The 20,956-nt window shown below is 35.6% G+C and overlaps 3 protein-coding genes and 1 pseudogene across 8 annotated transcripts; 3 read left to right on the forward strand and 1 right to left on the reverse strand.

The window, feature by feature from the left end:
* Positions 1-70: 70 nt before the first annotated feature.
* LOC136066897 (glyoxylate/hydroxypyruvate/pyruvate reductase 2KGR-like) lies at positions 71-2,749 on the forward strand. Its single transcript, XM_065771920.1, has 2 exons — positions 71-667; positions 1,918-2,749. Exons 1-2 carry the CDS (start codon positions 245-247, stop codon positions 2,434-2,436), a joined length of 942 nt encoding a protein of 313 aa, XP_065627992.1. The 5' UTR covers positions 71-244; the 3' UTR covers positions 2,437-2,749.
* A 7,277-nt stretch (positions 2,750-10,026) lies between these two features.
* On the forward strand, positions 10,027-19,570 carry LOC111985917 (hydroxyphenylpyruvate reductase). 6 transcript variants are annotated; one of them, XR_010628430.1, is made up of 5 exons: positions 10,027-10,735; positions 12,155-12,686; positions 14,156-14,270; positions 16,584-17,442; positions 17,883-19,570. XR_010628430.1 is itself a non-coding variant. In XM_065771921.1 (3 exons), the coding sequence occupies exons 1-2, from the start codon at positions 10,313-10,315 to the stop codon at positions 12,671-12,673; spliced, it is 942 nt and encodes a 313-aa protein (XP_065627993.1). In that variant the 5' UTR covers positions 10,027-10,312; the 3' UTR covers positions 12,674-12,686; positions 16,584-17,590. The 6 variants fall into 6 exon arrangements, 2 of the variants coding, with proteins under 2 accessions (XP_065627993.1, XP_065627994.1); XR_010628429.1 differs by lacking the exon at positions 17,883-19,570 and having other exon boundaries at positions 16,584-17,118; positions 17,269-17,590; XR_002880083.2 differs by lacking the exon at positions 17,883-19,570 and having other exon boundaries at positions 14,092-14,270; positions 16,584-17,590.
* Positions 15,211-17,590, forward strand: LOC111985916 (hydroxyphenylpyruvate reductase-like; annotated as a pseudogene).
* On the reverse strand, positions 18,442-19,670 carry LOC111985915 (dynein light chain 1, cytoplasmic). Its single transcript, XM_024017561.2, has 2 exons — positions 19,381-19,670; positions 18,442-19,061 (listed from the first exon to the last, which is right to left on the reverse strand). Exons 1-2 carry the CDS (start codon positions 19,516-19,518, stop codon positions 18,906-18,908), a joined length of 294 nt encoding a protein of 97 aa, XP_023873329.1. The 5' UTR covers positions 19,519-19,670; the 3' UTR covers positions 18,442-18,905.
* Positions 19,671-20,956: the final 1,286 nt, after the last annotated feature.

Below are 20,956 nucleotides of genomic sequence, written 5' to 3' on the forward strand. Positions count from 1 at the left end.
AATGACGTAAAAATTAGAAAAAGTAAAAAGTAAAACATTATATGAGTAATTGCGCGGGTTGCAAAACCATAGGAACGATCTCAATCCACCAATGACACTGTTTTAATCAGACGTCATTGCTATAAAAAAGCAAATCCTTCTCAAAATTCATTCCATTCTCTAACAATCACAAATACACCATTTCTGACTCTTCCATCACGCCATCTTCAACCATTTCCAAAACCTTGAGAAGCCCAAATCCTTAATGGAATCCATTGACGTATTGATGCTGTGCCCGATGATCTCGTACCTGGAGCAAGAGCTCCAGAGGCGCTTTAACGTGCTCAAGCTCTGGACGGCCCCGGAGAAGTCACGGTTCATCAAGGACAACTCCGCCACCATCCGGGCCATAGTCGCAGACGGAAGCCACGGCGCCGACGCCAAGATGATCGAGGCGCTGCCGAGGCTGGAGATCGTGTCGAGCAACAGCGTCGGCGTGGACAAGATCGACGTCAAGAAGTGCAGGGAGAAGGGGGTCAGGGTTACGTACACCCCCGACGTGTTGACCGATGAGGTCGCCGACCTCGCCATCGGCCTCATATTGGCTGTGCTGAGGAGGCTCTGCGAGAGCGATCGGTATGTGAGGAGCGGGAAGTGGAAGAAGGGGGACTTCAGGTTGACTACTAAGGTTTGTGTTTTTGTTTTTGAAAACTTTTGAATTTGATCTCTTTTTAAGGAAGTTTTTAATGTTATAATGAGTTTATGTCATGGGAAGAAGTGCTCGTCACATCTGCCCTGCTCTATGTTTTGAAAGAATTCGTTACAATTGAGGTTTCTTCTAAATATAAAAATTGTGAATTGATTGTGATTAAAGTTTTTTTTTTTTTCCTTGTAATTAGAAATAAATGATGTGAGACTTGGCCATAAAAATGGTTACAATTTGGGTATTTTTTATAATGATATGCTTATGCATGATGTGAATGTGGCGTTTGGTACAGGGTAATATTTTAGGATTCTTAAGAATGTTTAAAAATTTTTATATTTAGTTGTAAATCATGCTAAGAAATTAGATGTTAGGGGAATCTACATTCTTCTCTTAAATCCCTCTCAGTAGGAATGTGGATTCCCTTTAAAACAAGTGAGAATCTAGATTCTCAAGGTTAAAAGAAATTGTATTTTTTATAAATTGACAATTTTAACTATTTTTTTTTTAAATGACTTGGTAGTTCACATTCAAATCTAAGGATATAATGAGAAAAATAAATAATTCATTTAAGATTCTTGAGAATAAACTAAACATAGGAATAACTACATTCTTAAGAATGTGATTCTTAAAAATCACATTTCTAGGAATCTGGATGCTAGGAGTAATGTAGATTTTCTCGTACCAAACGCCATATGAGATTAAGCATAGATACACGTAAAGCTTTTAACAAACTAAATTCACAAAGTACCTCTTCTTTTCTTTTCTTTTTTATAACTAAAAAAGAAAAAAAAAAAAAGAAAAAGAAAAAAAGAGAAAAGATGTTCTTGAGGAATTTGCTTGTTCAAATGAATGTTCTTGAGGAATTTGCTAGGCAATTTACATGATATCCCAAAAGAATTGGTTAAGGCTTTTGATAATGATATATGAATGATGTGGGACTCAGCATACTTATCCACACCAAATTAAAAAAAAAAAAAATGGTAGTCCGATCTGGCAATTAAAATGTCCTATGATGTATATCAGAAAATGCAATTGCCATTTTGTTTGATCTGCTTGATACTAGTTGTAATCCGGCCTGTCATATTATGCATGATGCTTCCTCACATATTCATTATATTGCTGTTGATTAAGGATTCCACATATCTGTTCATTTTTTTTCCATCCCTTTTTCACATGCATTTCTATCCTTTTTCCTTTTAATAATATCCATTTCTTAATTTCTTTATTTGAAGTTCACTGGAAAAACGGTTGGTATTATCGGTTTGGGAAGAATAGGGATGGCAATTGCCAAGAGAGCTGAAGCATTTAACTGCCCAATCTGTTACTATTCAAGAACAGAAAAACCAGACACAAAGTACAAATACTATCCGAGTGTGCTTGAGTTAGCCTCAAACTGTCAAATTCTGGTTGTTGCTTGCTCGCTGACAGCTGAAACCCGGCATATTGTCAATCGTGAAGTCATGAATGCATTGGGTCCGAAGGGTGTTCTCATCAACATCGGGAGGGGCCCTCACGTTGATGAACCAGAGCTGGTATCTGCATTGGTTGAAGGCCGGTTAGGTGGAGCTGGTCTTGATGTGTATGAACATGAGCCTGAAGTACCCGAGGAACTCTTTGGTCTTGAAAATGTAGTTCTCTTGCCTCACGTTGGAACTGCCACAGTGGAAACTCGGAAGGCCATGGCTGACCTTGTGGTTGGAAATTTGGAGGCTCACTTTTCGAATAAACCCCTATTAACTCCACTGCTTTGATATCGTTAAGGGATGTGAAGATTGGTTGGAAGCTTGCCTTCTGCAATCTTATATTTACTTCAATTATGGAATTCACTGTTTCCAGAACTTGTCAAATGCAGCTGGATGGAAGAAAAAACTTTAATAATGTTTCTGTCATATGTAAACATTAGAGTTGAGTCTCTATCTTTCAATGAAGGGCTTAGGTTCTTGATGATTGAGATCAGGTAGGCAATATTGCACCATGTGCAATTGCTCTCAATGTTTGAGATTGAGAGTTAAAAAAACAATTTTCAATCTCAAAATTTCTATAAAAAGAGTTCAAATTTAGTAAGGATGAGGTGTAAAACTCTTATTTTACATTATTCAATAAGAGATTGTCTCATTAGTTTTTTATTTAAAAATCCAAACCACTACACCTAATAACAACATATCAGTATTTTACTTAAAACTTGAAATATGGTGTTTATTAAGATGTGTTGTGAAATGATGAAAAATATATAAAACAAAGTAAAAGGAACAAGAAATATATATTGATGAACTCTTATATTCAAGTGGTCATCCACAATTTTTTTGATTTCTTTTCGATGTGTACAATAACAGTAAAGAAATCACACATATATATAGGACCTTAGAATGCTTGTATAGTTTATGGGATAAGATTATAATGATGAGTACAATTATGGACATTCATTTCCCCATAGGCTTTACACATTTCAGCCTTTACACATCTCAAATAACCTTTTAATCGCCCAAACTTTACACATTCCAATTAGACTTTATTTCTAACACTCCCCCTTGGATGACCACTTTCTAAGAATATGCCTCGTTAAAACCTTGCCAAATAAAAACCCCGTGGGAAAAAATTTTGGCTAAGGAAAAAGAGTACAATATTCTTGTATATCTTTTAGTGCTTTAAGATTGCCTCATTAAAAACCTTGCAAAGAAAACCCAATGGGAAAAAACCTTAAAGAAGGAAAAAGAGTACAATCAGCACACATCCTTTAGAAGCTTTACTCCCCCTCATGAGTATATCGAATATTCTTAAGTCGACGCATACCAATGTTGTGCACCATCTTCTTAAAATTCGCAGTTGGTAATGGCTTAGTGAACATATCGGCCAAATTATCACATGATCGTATCTGCTTGACATCAATATCGCCACTCTTCTAGAGCTCATGTGTATAAAAGAATTTTGGTGCAATATGCTTGTTTCTATCACCCTTGATATGTCCTCCCATAATTTGAGTGATACAAGCGGCATTATCTTCGTATAATATCGTTGGACTTTTTATGATTAATGATAATCCACAGTTCTTACGAATATGTTGAATTACCGATCTCAACCAAATACATTCATGACTCGCTCCATGAATTGCGATAATCTTTGTATGATTTGAGGAAGTAGCAGAAATTGTTTGCTTTACAGATCTCCATGAAATAGTAGTATTTCCATAAGTAAATAAATATTCTGTTTGTGATCGGCCTTTGTGTGGATCAGAAAGATAACCTGCATCAGCATATCCAACTAACTGTGGTTTTGATCCATTTGGATAAAATAATCCCAAATCTTGTCCCACGAAGATAACGTAAAATATGTTTAATTCTGTTCCAATGTCTTCGAGTTGGTGCAGAACTATACCTTGCTAGTAAGTTAACTGCAAATGTTATATCAGTTCGTGTGTAATTTGCAAGATATATCAAAGCACCAATTGCACTAAGATATGGTACTTTAGGACCAAGAGTTTCTTCATCATCTTCTTGTGGTCGAAACGGATATTTCTTGACATCAAGTGACCGACCCACCATTGAAGTGCTCAAAGAATGAGCTTTATCCATGTAAAATTGTTTCAAGACTTTTTCTGTGTATGTTGATTAATGAACAAGAATTCCATTTGGAAGATGTTCAATTTGTAGGCCAAGACAAAATTTTGTCTTACAAGATCTTTCATCTCAAATTCATTATTAAACAATTTGCTGTTTTTGTTAACTCTTCTGGAGTCCCTACAAGATTTAAATCATCAACATATACTGCAACAATAGCAAATCAGATTCTGATTTTTTGATAAAAACACATGAACAAATTGATTATTCTCAAATCCTTCTGTCAAAAGATATTCACTGAGGCGATTATACCACATGCGTCCAGATTGCTTTCAGATTGCTTTAACCATATAAGGATCTTTGTAGCTTGATAGAATACATACTTCGGGATGTAGGATTATATGTTTCAGGCATTTTATATCCTTCAGGGATTTTCATGTAGATATCATTATCTAATGATCCATATAGATATGCTGTAACAACATCCATTAATCGCATATCCAAATTTTCTTTTGCTACCAAACTAATCAAAATCTGAATGTAATTGCATCCATTACAGGAGCATACGTTTCTTCATAATCAATACCAGGTCTCTATGAGAAACCTTGTGCTACAAGTCACGCTTTGTACCTTATAATTTCATTTTTCTCATTTCGTTTACGTACAAATACCCATTGTATCCAACAGGCATTACACCTTTAGGTGTTCGGACTACAGGTCCAAAAACTTCACGTTTACTTAGTGAATTTAATTCTGCTCGAATCGCCTCTTTCCACATTGGCCAATCATTTCTACATCGACATACATCAACGATTTGTGGTTCATATTCATATAATTACTTCTGGTAATATCAAGGGCAACTTTATATGAAAATATGTTGTCGACAACAATTTTATTTCTATCCCATATTTCTCCTATATGTACATAATGTATCGAGATCTCGTTATTTTTCTGGTACCTGATTCTCTTCAGGGGATAACTGCTCAAGATGTTTATTAATGGAAGTGCGAATGGAAATTAGAAGCAAAAAAAAAAAAAAAAAAAAGCATGTCTGGAGTCTCATACCTAAAGCAAAATTTCTTTGAAATTAGAAGCAATATAGTGTGATGGCTGAAGCAAAAAATTGAAGAAAGAAGAAAGTGGCGTGAAATGCCCGAAGCAAAAGAAAATAAAAATGATGCACAACAACATAGAAGAAACTAAGCTCTGCCAAAAGAGAAGTTTTGAAGTGCCCACATATATCGCTAAGCCAAGCAACAAATGGCGTGAAAGCCAGAGTCATTGAAAAGAAGAAAAAAGTGGCTGCATCTCACTCTCACATGCCTCTTTGTTCGTATAATATCTCTTTGGCAAGGCACAGTCAATTACCAAAAGGGACCTACTATATATTGTTCAACATGACACACGGGTTAAGGCTTAAGCTTAAGGCCTTAATCATTTGTCATGACCCATGGGCTTTAAACTAAATCAGCCCACAAGCCTATGCACAAACATTGCCAAGATCATTCTTTTGGCAACCAAGACATATAAAGTTTAGCACTCATCAAACATATATGGTCTATGCCACATTCCAGTTACGAGAAGGCCGAAAAAGAAATAATAACATTATATAAGAATATTATTATTCTTATATACGGCTATGAAGGCTATTAATCAAATAGTTGGACTTAAAGCTCAAAGAGTCAAAGTTCCAAAAACAATTTCATCCGGTTACAACTTGACTCTCATAGTCTCACGGGCTTCATCACCACAATATTTCAACACATACAATTTTTTTTCTTCAACTAGCGATTTTTCTTAAAGCGGGCTCTACGATCGACAACATTTCAACATATGGGCTTCTTTGACCCATGTCATGTCAACAAAAAATAAAGCAGTTGGGTAAACTAATTCTCGAACTCGCAACATCTACAAGCAATGGGAATCATCAACTACTCACACGTATGCTGCAAGCGTCACACGTGCTCGGGGGGCTAATGTTGATTCCTGTTTTCGCGACACATTTCGTACAAGCCCGATTCAACTAAACCCGACTTCTTTGTGGGCTCAATTTATGTATTATATTTTATTTATTCTTTTAAGCATGGCCCAAGCTCATGCGACATATCGGAAAAATTGAGAAAGTGTGGTTTGGAGGGTATGGGTCGGTTCCTTTCGGACCTTTTGCATGAGCCCAGCCCATGTGTGCTACCAAGTGGGCAAGAGACATTGGTAGCACCTCAGGTTTATGGAAGAGGTCTTGTATCCAAAATTTCTACCCCAAAACAGCTTTTATGCTCTGTGTGATTGTGGCCCAAAGGTTCTGCCTAAACCATTTTTTCCTTTAAACATAGTTGGCCCATTGGCCAACTCCATCTGCTAGCCCTCACTTAGGTGACCCTCCCAATGGTCTGAAATTTCTGACCAAAGGCAACCAATTAAAGAAAACTCACTTTATTTCCAAAATCATGCTTAAAGCATACCAAACTCTTCCCTAAACAAAAGCAATCCAAGCCAAAACACCAAAATAGTGTCATAGGGGATAAAAGCCTCTTCCACTACTCAAAAACTAGTCAAAAGCAACACTCCAAACTCTATATAAAACTCTCTCTTCAACTCACAAAGAAGCTAGCCACGTTCTACCTAGAGACCTGAACTTCAGAGCAAAAACTCATTCAGCCAGTCAATAATCTCACAATTCCGAAGTTTGGGGGTGGAAATATGGATATAGGAGAACCCTCCCTCTCTTCCTCATGACCTCCCTCAATTTCCTCTTCTGTGTGACTGTGGGTTGAAATTTCATACCTGTTATGTTTTTATGGTTTTTTGCACTTTTGTTATAAGCATTTTGATTTTCTTTTGCCAAAGCACTATTAGCCTTTTGTTCGTTATACATTTGGAATTTTGGGCTTGATTCTCCACAATAAACACTTCTAAAGAACCCAAGAGGAGATTTGGGTCGTTCTCTCATTTTCGGCCCTTATCGCAAAAACGTCCCCGACAGGCTTCTACCAGGGGTCATATCGGCTTCTATTTTTTTTCCTTGTTCTTGATTAGTTGTTGTTTCTGATTTTAGATTTGTTAGATCGGCTTTTATTTTTTTTTTCTTGATCATTTATTATTGTTGTTCTTTTTTTTTTTTTTTTTAAGGGCAAAGGGAGAGTAGAGAGATGAGATGAGAAGAGATGCGTGAGAGTGAGTTTTGGCGTGAGAACTGAGGATTTTTATCAAAGGTAATTTGGTAATTGAAGAAAGAGCCAACAAATAGTTACAAATGCGCATTGGACTTTTTGTTTTATGGACCTCCTCAGCTCCATAAGGTTTGCGCGTCCTCAGCGCGTTATTGGCCTTGGCCCAAGACGCAACTTTTTTAGCTGAATCAAATGCAAAAATTGCTCCAACTTTTTACAAAACGTGCTTTTTGGGCTCAAAATGCCCAAACAAACAAACACTTAATTATTTTAACATGAGCTGTATTTATTACTTTCTGTCACATCAAATTTATGAAAAAGTTGTGTTCATAAATTTTCGAGTTGTGAACTTTTTGGAGCAATAACTGTCCCTATCTGTAACAAAATAATTAATAACTCCTAAACCCAGCCAGTCTATTATCTGTAGCGGTGAAGGACATGACAGTGTAGTTCAAATTGTATTCGCCTAGAGGACACCACCAGCTACACCATCCTCCATCCTATTCAGCCAGTGGAAGCCTGTGTTCTGAAATATTTTTATGATGTCTGTAATCTTTCCAAAGCTTGAAACTAGATTCAATTATCTGCGAAGGGCTTCGAAGATCACCTCCTTAAATAATAATTGCAATGAAACTAATTTCCTGATGTAGGTAAGATTGGACCTGCTAATTATTTTAGGACTACAACTTTTATGTCACAATTCTAACGTGGCATACTATAAGTGACTGCCCATTATTTTCATGTTAACCAACTATTTTTTTTTTCGACTTTTCATAGCCAGCCACATCTGGGTTGAGGTAAAATTTGTGGCATAAAAGTTGTGTCCATAAAATTTTGCTTTGCTGCCCCCTCAATATGAATCAATAACTTTCCATTGTTAAATAATAAGAGCGTTTATTGACTAAAAACTAACTAGCATTTACCTAATATTTTGTTTCTCAAAAAAAAAAAAGAAAAAAAAAAGGCATTTACCCAAAATTCCACTCTACCTGTAGTAATTGCCTATACGTAAAACGGTTCACCTAGTCCTAGAGCAACTGAGCTAGCACTTACTTCCAAATTCCAACTTAAATCATTTTCTGCTCCAGAAACTATTTCAACGAAATAGAAGGTACATTTAAATAAAAAACTGTTGAAATAGAAAATATTTCAACGAAATAGAAGGTCCATTTATATTATTTTCACAATAAATTATAAATATAACATTTTTATAATAAAAAATTATCTATCACTTACGATTTGTTAGAAAAATGTTGTGAAAAAGAGATTTACACTTACAAAATTGCCAGTAACTGCCCTCACTAGTTCATACTGTTAAGGAAAATTCTGATGAGGACAAAGTTCATACTGTTAAGGAAAATTCAGATAAGGGAAATTCCTATATCAGCAAGAGTGCTGATAAGGAAAGTTCTCACATCAGTTAGAATATATCGTGTAACAACAATATATCTGGTATTTATGGCAGTGCAAAAATATCTTGGGATTAAGTTAATCAAATAGACAACTTAGAGACCACTTCATTTAAGGAAATATAGCTCATCTCAGCAATCTCAGCAGAGGAAAATCTATCTTGTTAAATCTCTTATTAACATATGTAATCCCATGACACTAGAACTCTAACTTGTATAGATTTTGAGAATCTTGTATATATCTTACAATGTATCACGCTGAAATTCAATCAGCATTAAAGAATTATTTTCGGCATTCCACTTTTGTTATTTTAACAGAAATGTAGTTCCCATCAAAAAAGAAAAGAAAAAAGAAATGTAGTTAAAAACTTAAAATAGATAATCTGATTTAAGGTATTTTGAAAATTAAATATGCAAAAATAGAAAGAAAGTAGGCTTTTAAACTAAAATAGGTATAAATTTTTACTTAATACTCTAAATTACTAGTATTAATCACCGTAGTAGCTATCAAGTCAAATATAGTTTGTCCGGGGAAATAATAGATGAAAATTGTCAAAGCCACAAATTTTTTTCAAACTGTCAATGTGATAGGTTTAAACAAACAGTTTTTAATATTTAAATAATAATAACCCTTCTCACATGTAATTTTATAACAATCAAATAACATATTTTTACAACACTAAAAATTAAATAGTGACACTAAGGCTCCGCTTAGGGGGAGGGAATGAAATGAAATGAAATAGAAAGGAATAAAAAGAATAATTTTAGAATATTTTTCCTTTCTCTTGTTTGAGAGTTTTAATGGAGAGAATGGAAAATCCATTTCTTTATTTGAGAGTTTAAGTGGGAGGGAATAGAATAGGTAGGAAGGAACACTCATTTCTTTCTATTCCCTTAAAACTTCAAATTTTCATTCTCCCAAAATTGGAAGAAATGGGAAAAAATGAAATTAAATTTAATAATTTTTTTACTAAAACCCTCAAAATATCCTTATATATTCAACCATTTATTTTAAAACAAGGGTTTAATAGTAATATTGTCATAAAACGATTTCATTCCATTCATTCTATATTGCTCCCAAACAAGATTACTTATATTTCATTCATTTTCATTCATTTATTTTAAAACATCCAAAAATTATTTAATTCCATTCTATTTTAATCTTTTTCATTCATTTCTCTTCCTTAAATACATTCTATTTTATCCTATTTCCTTATGATCATCTCATTCTATTCCCTGTTGGAAGTATCATTCTATTCCCCGGTGAACTTCCACGCAGTGCCTAAAAATCTCGACCACTGACCAAACGGAAACAGTCCACTCAATGCAATCTTGGCAATGTAATTTTTACCTTGCCACTTTCGCAGCCACTACCAACCACCGTCAAACCAAACACCAACCGTATGTATTAACCGAAAATCAAATTCCAAATCAACCTCAAAATCCTAAACCCTAAACCCTATCCCTAATTCCCAAATCCACAATTCACATCCAATGGACTCCATTACCGTCCTAATGACCAGCCCAATGTCCGATTACCTCGAAAAACAACTCAAAGACCGGTTCAACCTCGTCAAGCTATGGGCCTATTCTCCAAAAACCGATTTTTTCAAGCACAATTCCCATTCCATCAGAGCAGTAGTCGGAAACACCAAAATTGGCGCCGACGCCGAGCTCATCGACTCGTTGCCGGAGCTGGAGATTGTCTCGAGTTACAGTGTTGGGTTGGACAAGATTGATCTGAGGAAATGTCAGGAAAAGGGGATTAGGGTCACAAACACGCCGGATGTGTTGACGGATGATGTTGCAGACGTGGCGATGGGGTTGATGTTGGCGGTCACGAGGAGGGTTTGCGAGTGTGACCGGTTTGTGAGACGTGGGTTGTGGCCGAAAGGCGATTTCAGATTGACTAATAAGGTTAAAACTTTTTGTTATTTATGTATTCATTCTTGGTTTTAATTGTTTTATTATGGTTTCAGTTTTAATGAACAATTGGGATTTAACAATGAAATTGAATTCTGTGTGATATAGAAATCTTTAATATTTGGATAAATTACAAATTACATCCCTAAAGTTTGGGGGTGTTTGGATTTTATATTTTAAAGAATCAGAATTTAGATTTTACCCATGTTTGAATATTGCACTTTTTAGAATTTGAACTTTACCCCCCAAGTTTGGGTGTGTTTGGATTTATATCCCAAATTTATGGTGTAAATTCTAAACAACCCTAAAATTTAGAGGTAAAATCCACATTCTATATAAAATCCTAATACCCAAAACTTGGGGGATAAAACTCAAATTTCAAAACTTCAAGTATAAAATTCAAATACCCCAGACTTTAGGGGTGTAATTTGCAATTTACCCTTAATATTTCATAGTTGTTGCAATTTTCAAGGGCTAACTTTTCCATCAATCTTATTACTTAGGAGTGAAAATGTTTAATACTCTTAAATTAAATTGTTCCATAATTAAGATTTTAATTATAAATGGAATTACCAAATTTTGTGGAATTTAGTCTCCAGGATTTGCTTGTTAGCTATATATCTTCGATAGGGATGAGGTAGTGTGAAGCGATTTTTTATATTTTATTTTATTTTTTAAAAATTCTCTCTTATCCATGATTTTAATATGGACACTGGATATGATGTAGCATAGTTTTATGTTAATTGAGAGAAAGAGAAAGAGAGAGAGAGTGTGGTTACAATATGGGAGCTACGAAAGTCAATTCTAATGGTGTATGCCTTATCAATAATAGGTAATTTAATTCTTGTTAATGTGTCTGTGTTGAAGAAAATAGGGCAGGGCACTAGTTTTGGAAATCTACCTAGGTGTGATCACATTAGTTTCCTACTTAGTAACCAATGCCTGAGGGGCTTAGATGGTAAGGAATTGAATCTTCCTGCTTCTTTACTGCTGACATCGGGGTCACTAGTGCTCCTTTAGCTGGGTTGAGCCATAGTCCAGCCTCAGTCTCGCCTGGGGATGTAGTGGTTTTAGGTGGTGGGAAGCAATGGTCCTTGAGAGAAATCAACGCCACATCGTCACCGCAAGGGTTTGAACTCAGAACTCACCCCATATCAAGACTTTAATCGCTAGGCCACCCCCTTGTCAAACATGATATTAGAACAGTTTACTAGATTCCAAGAAATGAATCAACAGAGACATTATTAAGATAAGATGTAGAAAATGAGTTTGTGTTAGATGTACTAGAATGCTTAGTGTGTCATTTACTTGAATGGTGACTTGAATCTACTCTTTCAATCTTTTATTTTTTCCTTATGTTTTTCTTAATTACTTGCTAAATTATGTATATATTTATTTTTGTTTCTCTTTCAGTTCAGTGGTATGCAAGTTGGAATTGTTGGGTTGGGCAGGATTGGTTCAGCAATTGCAAAGAGAGCTGAAGCATTTGGATGCCCTATCAGTTACTATTCTAGATCTGAGAAACCAGAAACAAATTACAAGTACTTTTCGAACATTATTGACTTGGCTGTCAATTGTCAAATTCTTGTTGTTGCTTGTGCTCTGACAGAAGAAACCCACCATATTGTCAATCGTGAAGTCATTGATGCATTGGGTCCAGAGGGCATTCTCATCAACATTGGACGAGGCTCACATGTTGACGAACCTGAACTTGTGTCTGCACTCCTTGAAGGCCGTTTGGGCGGGGCTGGGCTCGATGTCTATGAAAACGAGCCAGAGGTTCCTGAACAACTGTTTGGGCTTGAAAATGTAGTTCTCATGCCTCATGTGGGGAGTGACACTGTGGAAACCACTGACGCAATGGCAGACCTTGTTATAAAGAACTTGGAGGCGCACTTTTTAAAGAAGCCACTCTTAACTCCAGTAGTTTGATATTATTAAGAAGGTATGTGGTTATGACTTATTGGCAATCTTTTGCTTAGTGGCACCATATATATTTATATAAACGTTTATGTTTTGCTGGGATTTCTCTAATAAAAGGCAAATGAAATTTAATGTAACAGTTGCACGTTTCAAGATTTTGAGCATGGGACTCATAGTTTGATATTATATTGTTCTTCTCGTTTGATGAACTGCAAAATTTAGGTTCTTTGGTTTTCCCCTTTTTTTTTTAGTGCATCTTTTTTTTCCCCCTAATTTTTTATGAACTTCACTGGAAATTTTATGTATGAATTGGATCCAATGTTGGTAAAAGCCCAGGGCGCATTTAAGCACAAAGGCCTCTTAGAGCCTAGGCGCAAAGCGCAAGCACGCCCCTAATGGAAGTGGAGTGCATATTTAAAAAAAAGTAATATAATCAATTTAAAATTAATTAAAGACTGCGATTAGCAGTTGTTCACTTTTTCCCCTAGTGGATTTTTGGGTTTGTGCAAGTTTTGCTAATTTGTTTGGCTTTCCATAGTACGCCACCTGTGTATTTGGGGAGCAGCTTGTAAATAATTTAATTTCTTTGTAATAAAGATTCTTATTAACTATAAAAAGATTGAAATTAATTAATCATGGAGAATGTAACATCAAGTGATCAACTAACAATACGAAATTGAAATATAACATTCTATATAACTCTCTTGTGCTTTACAAAATATACAATGATATTTGATAGCCATGATAAAAAATGAGGACATTATGTATATGGTTGAATCACAATATACCCAAAAGGCAAAGAGCACTATAATGTCAATTAATTATTTCTATGCCTAATAAAAGCAATGCAATGCAATCCTGAAAGTATATAATCATTATTCTCATTAAGTGTAGGACCATTATTATTGTCATCACAAGATTTGTAACCCTCATTGTCTTCCTCATCTACTTCCTGTAAATTTATAGTCTCTCCTCATCATCTTCCTCGTATATTTTATTTAAATTTATAGTCTCTCTCATGGGAGGCGAACTATAACTTGAACCTATTGCCCTCCATAGTGACCTCGTTCTTGCTTGAGTCTCCTTTGGTGAGAATGTGTGGTATATGGAGTGTGGTCCCGAGTAGATTTGTACTTTCTATAATTTGTAAAGGTGTGGAGGGGTGGGCTTAGATGTATGATATCATACCATAAAATTGACTTTTATATAACAAATCCATGGTGTATATCAACAAAATTCAGATCTGATAGCTGCATTTCATATTATTATTATTATCATAGAAAACCCCAAAAAGTGTGCATTGAGCTAAGTGGAAAAAGCTCCTAAATTTGCCTCACTTTAGAAGCATAAAATGCTGAGCTTTTGGATCTTTGTGCTTAAGCAAGCTTTTACTAACAGTGAAGGTCTTAATATTTATTTTTTTGGAGGCCAATGCATCATTAATGAGGAAATTTCACTTTGGATTGTCCCCCTCATAAGCGGTGTCTACAGGGTCTTCAATGGACAGAATTTTGAGCACCTTGAGGCCATCAAGTTTGTCACCTATGCTGTCTTTCAAAACTTCAATGTGTTCATCACATTTGGGGAAAAGTAAATACAAGGAAAGGTAAAAAAAATACAGTTACTTGTTTGGCAAAAATCTGAATTGGATCACAGTTATGCATTCTTTTTCTTTCTAATTTTGATGCAAATAGAATTTGAAGGAAGCTTAAGGGCAGTACGAAAGCTCAATTATCTGTGCTTGAAGTTTTCATTAAAAAATAATGACACTACTGCTTTAAATTGTGATAATTTCGTTGTCTGGTTTTTAGATAAAGTATAAGTCTTGAGTATATCCAAACACGAAATTAATTGAGCATATGCGCTATATATGGAAGTACCATTATGCTCTCAACTCACTTTTAAGCTCATGCATGCGTTATTGACTTCCAAAGAGAATCTCATTCAGATTTACATATATCTAACATTATTTCAGTTATGTTTGTTACTTATTTGAACGAGACCTGCCTTCTTCATTAATGGCATTTTTAATGCCATCAAGTAAAGTCACAGCATATAAGCCCCTGATTTTAGCTTGAGCACGGAAACCTAACAGAAACATGTAGTTCTTCACTTTTTTTTTTTTTTTTTTTGATAAGGAAGAAAGATGTATATTCAAAAAACTGCTTTACGCAAAGAAGCACAAAGCATATCAAAGATTATAAAAAAGAGAGAAGCAAAAACGGATAAAAGAAACTAATTACAAAGAAAAAGAGAGCTAAGGAACAAAGGGAGAGATTCACTTGATGTGAGTCCCCAAGCCCTAGACCAATCAAAAAGGGAACCAATAAAGGAAGCAAGCAACTGGTCATCAGATCTATCCAAGTCCTCAAAACTCCGCCAGTTACATTCCTTCCAGATACACCACATCAAACACAACAGAACTAAATTCCAAATGTTAGATGAGTGCTTCCCCAACCAATTCCACCAGCCAAAAGGAAATTTGCAACCGATCTTGAAAAAACCCATGGAATCCCAAAAGTTCTAAAGCCAAAACTCCACAAACGATGGGCCTTCCTTCCCACAATGTAGCAACAAATGATCTATTGTCTCCCTACAACAATGATGATGATGTACCAGCTAACAAAATCAAAACCCCTACTCCGCAAATTATCACCCGTGAGAATCCTATCCCAAGCGACTGTCCAAACGAAAAAAGAGACATGCCTAGGTGCCTCGACCTTCCAAATACCTTTCCAAGGAAAAACAATGGAAGTGGAGCCACATAACTCATGATAAAACGAGCGGATATTAAAATCCCCATTGTTTGTCAACTTCCATCTCCTATGATCAGCCTCATCCACTGAAGGTAAATTGGCAGCCAAGAACCGAAAGAAATCATCCACCATCTCCATCTCCATCTCCCAATCATTAGGAACCCAAATAAAATGAACATCACAACTTCTCCTGCCCCCCACTCCTTGCCTTATCAACAAAGAATCAACAGAGGCAGCTTTGTTAGTAGCAAGATTGTATTAGACCGGATAAGCCAAATGAAGAGGAAGATCTCCACTCTACTGATCTGTCCAAAATTTCACTCTATTTCCCACCCCAACCTAAAACTGGATGTGTTTGCTAAAAGCATCCCACCCCATCCGGAAACTTCTCCACAAACCACACCCATGAGCACCCCTTCACATTTTCTAATGGACCATAGGTATCTTACTGACTGATGCATAAATGCATGAACACCATGATCAAGAACTTGAAAAAAGTTCAAAATACTTGACCAAGGAATTATACTTCATTGACTGAATTCCTGAAAGAGGACTCAAATTCAGTACAAGCAGTAGTAGCAAGCATGGGATGGTGCTGATGCTGAGCTCATTGATTCTTTGCCTAAATTGTAGATTGTTTTGGCTTACAATGTGGGGTTCGACAATATTGATTTGGTGAAATGTATAGAATAGGGAATTCATGTTACAAATACACCCAATGTGTTAACAGATGACGTTGCAGACATGGCAATAGGGTTGACATTGCGGTGTTGAGGATTTTTGTGGCTGGTTGTTTTGTGAGGACTGGGGCATGGAAGAAAGGGGATTTCAAATTGACAACAAAGGTTTGTGTATTTTGTGTGTGTGCGAGTTTTTTTTCCCAATTTTTTCTTTAGGGCTGGGGGGGTGGTTTGGTTTGGATTGGTTGTTGAGCTGTAAGTGGTTTGAAACTTGAATTTTCCTGATAATAAATTTCTTTTTTATCTTTATTTCCCTAGTCTTTGGGTTTGTATTGGTTGTTGAGCTGTATGTGTTTTAAACTTGAATTTTCTTGATTATAATAAATTTCTTTTTAATCTTTATTTCCCTTGTGTACATATGGTCTTACTGTACTGGAAGTTTCTTTTTCCATTCTATTCATCTGTTTGTTTGTCCTTTTTCAGTTCGGTGGTCAATCAGTTGGAATTGTTGGGTTGTGCTGGATTGGTTTAGCAATTGCGAAGAGAGCTGAAGCATTTGGTTGCCCCATCAGTTACTGCTCTAGAGCCGAAAAACAATATCCAAATTACAAATACCATTCCACTATTTTTGACTTTGCCTCAAATTGTCAAATTCTCATTTTGGCATGCAATCTCTCAGATGAAACCTGCCACATTGTTTAGTGTTAACTGTGAGGTCATTGATGCATTGGGGGGCCAAACGACATTATCATCAAAATTGGACAGGGTCCACTCATTGATGAAACCCAACTTGTTTCTGCATTGTTTGAAGGCAGGCTGGGTGGGGCAGGACTTGATGTGTTTGAAAATGAGCCAGAGGTTCCTGAACAACTGTTTGGGCTGGAAAATGTAGTCCTCCTGCCTCGTGGGGAGTGAGACTGGAAGCCCTGCAAGGCAATGGCAGACCTTGTGGTCATGAACTTGGAAGCATACTGTCAAAACAAGCCTCTTTTAACTCTGGTTGGACTTTTTAAGTAAGGTACATGGGCATGAGCAGTTGGTTTTTTTGGCTTTGTTTTGCTATCATTACTGACTTAGACGTCGATGTATTGAACATTATTCTCTTCACGAGCATTTTGTAGTAAAATAATTGTCATATAAAAAATACTTGTTTCTGCATTGTTTGAAGGCTGGCTGGGTGGGGCAGGACTTGATGTGTTTGAAAATAAGCCAGAGGTTCCTGAACAACTGTTTGGGCTTGAAAATGTAGTCCTCCTGCCTCGTGGGGAGTGAGACTGGAAGCCCTGCAAGGCAATGGCAGACCTTGTGGTCATGAACTTGGAAGATTGGACTTTTAAGGAAGGTACATGGGCATGAGTAGTTGGTTTTTTTGGCTTTGTTTTGCTATCATTACTGATTTAGATGTCGATGTATTGAACATTATTCTCTTCACGAGCATTTTGTAGTAAAATAATTGTCATATAAAAAATGGCAGTGACATATTTTTCTCATTCCCTAGCATTAGCATATTTTAACTTCAGTCATGCAGTCATAGAAAGTTAGCCATATTCTCCCCTCAAACTTATTTACCATCATCATCATTCATCTGCCTCCAACTGTTTATATGGATTTGTAGAGTAATTAAACTATGAATTTATATTGTGATTGCCATATAAATTGACACAGCATGATGAGTCTATAGATTTCACATCTTCAATTTATTTTCTTGCATTGGCTTGGTGGCTATTGCTTTGTGATTTTGTCTTTGTAGTGACATTGTCTGTTTTGTTCTGTCCTTTTTAGTAAGCTGCTTGTATTCAACAGAGAAATAAAAGTCACAAAAGGCTGTCACGGCCCATCTACTTCCAATGAGGAGAAAAGTAAACCCAATTTGAGATTGAAGACTTGAGCCCATGGGAATTATGAAACTTTGCCCAGGCTGCAAGACCATGGGGCAAGCTATTAGCCTGTATATATATATATATATATATATGGAAAGATAAGGATGAAATCACTTTCTAACACATCAAGTTAAAAGAAACTGCTCCTATATATTATTAAGAAAAGAAGTCGGGTTATCATGATTAGAAAATGGACCTAATGCGCTTCAAAATATCTTTATTAAAATTGCAAGAATTTATTAGAGGTGGACCTGGTGATGATACGATAACCTATGCATTAAGTCAGTGCCGCTATTTACAAGTTTGGTGGTACCTTTCATGTCATTGCCATTATGCTAAATAGATCTGGTATATAATATATATTTACCACAGCTATCACAACCCAACCAAGATTCAACTTTCAAATTGACTGCTAGATTTAAACTCACCTGCATTAGATAGATGCCGATAATTCTACATACTAATGAAAATCACAAAGATCGATTTCAACCTTAATATCATCCTATTTTACAACACATATATTTACATTTTCATTGGCTTCTCAGCAACCAAAGACAGAATTGAAGATAAGGAAAGTAAAAAAATTTAGAGAGCAAAAACATCAGGACAGCCAAGATATGCACAAAAATGGGACACAGCAAAACACCCCAACATGGCACCACAACTACAAGGCCCTCAACAAAGGGAAATTCCAAACTTCTCCCCATTTGGCCATGGCCATGCCCATGGTGTATGGATACATTTATTTTTGATAGTTTCTAATATATTAACCCATTTATATTTGTACTTTTAATTTTTGCTCCTTTTTCTTCCATTTCAACCCACACCACAAATTTTGGAAGAAGTACCATCAGAAAAATGTGGTGCACTTTTTCCTCCATCTTCTGCCTTTCTCTTGAACTTGGTTGACACACTGCCTTTAGCCTCAGTGAGAGGAGGAGGAAGCAATCCCTTTGAAGATGAGGAAATTGAGAGTCTCCAATTTAAAGTAGATGAAGGATCCTTCAGAATGAGTGAAGAAACACCCAAAATTTTTACCCACCACGCACTGCCATCCACTCCCATAGTTCTTGTCAAAGTCCTGCCAATTGTACAACCATAGATTTCAACTTTCAAAGATTCAAAAAAAGAAAAAAAGACAGATCTCCACATCATCTCATTTATTTCTTCTTCTTCTCCTCTTTGTTCCTATATACTATAAATATATGGCGCACACAAAAAAAAGAAAAAAAAGAAAAGAAAAAAAAAGACTTTCATTATAAGGTTATGTCATGTTAACATGGACTAGCCAATGGCCATGCAAAAGAAAGAAACAAGCAAAGAATAAAAAGGAATATATGACAATAAATGAAAGTACTTCCATTCTATGTATTTGAGAGAGAGTGAGAGAGAAATAGTACCTTTTTGATGTGTGCAGCTATGGATTTGCAGTCAACCACATCATAGTGATCTAAAGCTTGAGAAGCAGAGGCCATTGCTTGGATCTGCATCTTTAGTGGCATGTCTGTGTCTTGTATCATAGCTTTTCCTTCCAACATCTTTTATTTTTATTTTTTTTATTCTATTCTCTCTCTCTCTCTCTCTCTCTCTCTCTAAAAAAGAAAAACTCAGTTTGGAATGGGATAAGAGCAATATCTCTCTTTTAACCTTCAAAACTCAGAAAGATTCTCTCTTATCTAATGTGTAAAAAAATGGTACATACTAGATGATCATAGAAGAAGCACATGTCTTAAAAAGACAGCTGCCTAGAAGCCTCTGTGTCTTCCAAGTGTATAGGACTCACTAATGAGAATGCAATTTTAATATTCCAACCTTTAGGTCCTCTTTTGTCCTCACCTTGGAGTGCTTTTTGACATTATTCTATACGGATTCATGGAGCATCACAGTCACGAGGATAACGATGGAATATGGATAAAGCTGGTGAGGCTTGTAATAAAGCTCGGAATTTTGTTTTGGTTTGTTGTCCAATGAATGGTGTAGGTTGACTATGAATTCAGTGAGATTCGTTTAACCACACTAAACGTGGCCTCTTTTTAAGGCTGATGTTATATTCGGATATTTTCAGTATCTACATTCTATAGTTAAAATTGGACTGTTTTTGTCATTTTATTTAGTTGTTGAATGGATCTTGCTGTCAAAGGCATAGATATTATTCTTATATAAGTTTGTTGGATCTGAATTCTAAACCAATTTAGACTATGAACAATCTATTTGTGTATTAAAAATCCACGTATTTATGAAGAATTAAAACATTTTCACCATGATTTTGATATAAATAGAAAAAATGATAAGTTAATAAGGTATTTCATGAACAAATTCGAGCTTGCTCAATAAATAAATGAACCAAGCTTAACTTGCAATTTATATATATTATGATAGGCTAATATTATGTATAATTTGATTCTCTTTAAAAAACAAAAAAAGTATAATTATGATTATTTTTAATTATACCCGTGTATATGCATGAGCTTTCGTATTATTTTGTTTAATAATGAGCTTGAACTTAGCCCATGTTTAAAATAGAATTAAATATATAAACCCGAACTTTTAGTGCTGGATTGAGCTTGCTTTATTTGTAGCCCTATTGGTTGTTACATGCCAAGGACTAATAAGGCTCTGAGCCAAGCCAGGCCGGACCGAAGCCCATTAGGTGAGTATATATTCGTACTTGTCTCCTTGATGAAAATATCTACTCCATGCGATATTTTCTTAGCTAAAATATCAAAGAAGAATATAGATTTGAAAAAAAAAAAAAAAAATCAAGAAAATAGGAACATGATACCATGATTTGGACATGCTAGATTCTTACAAAATGTTTTTTTTTTTTTTATCTACGAAATCATACTCTAATCTATGACCTCTCTTACATACTGTTGACTTTTCAATAAATAACAAGTTAACAACCCCCAAAGAAAAATAATGAAAAAGACTTTCTGAACTTTTTTCCAATGGCGACCAGCCTGCTTGCAACCATTA

This window comes from Quercus suber, unplaced genomic scaffold (assembly GCF_002906115.3).
Source record: "Quercus suber isolate HL8 unplaced genomic scaffold, Cork oak 2.0 scaffold_51, whole genome shotgun sequence".
In the NCBI taxonomy this organism is placed as follows: domain Eukaryota; kingdom Viridiplantae; phylum Streptophyta; class Magnoliopsida; order Fagales; family Fagaceae; genus Quercus; species Quercus suber.

What these genes read in the sequence shown, in the direction of transcription:
- LOC136066897 (XM_065771920.1), top strand. Translation starts at nt 245, where the DNA reads ATGGAATCCATTGACGTATTGATGCTGTGCCCGATGATCTCGTACCTG. An exon ending in ACTTCAGGTTGACTACTAAG is followed by an intron (nt 668 to 1,917) that starts GTTTGTGTTTTT and finishes CTTTATTTGAAG; the next exon opens with TTCACTGGAAAAACGGTTGG.
- LOC111985917 (XM_065771921.1), top strand. Translation starts at nt 10,313, where the DNA reads ATGGACTCCATTACCGTCCTAATGACCAGCCCAATGTCCGATTACCTC. An exon ending in ATTTCAGATTGACTAATAAG is followed by an intron (nt 10,736 to 12,154) that starts GTTAAAACTTTT and finishes TTTCTCTTTCAG; the next exon opens with TTCAGTGGTATGCAAGTTGG.
- LOC111985915 (XM_024017561.2), bottom strand. Translation starts at nt 19,518, where the DNA reads ATGTTGGAAGGAAAAGCTATGATACAAGACACAGACATGCCACTAAAG. An exon ending in TAGCTGCACACATCAAAAAG is followed by an intron (nt 19,062 to 19,380) that starts GTACTATTTCTC and finishes TACAATTGGCAG; the next exon opens with GACTTTGACAAGAACTATGG.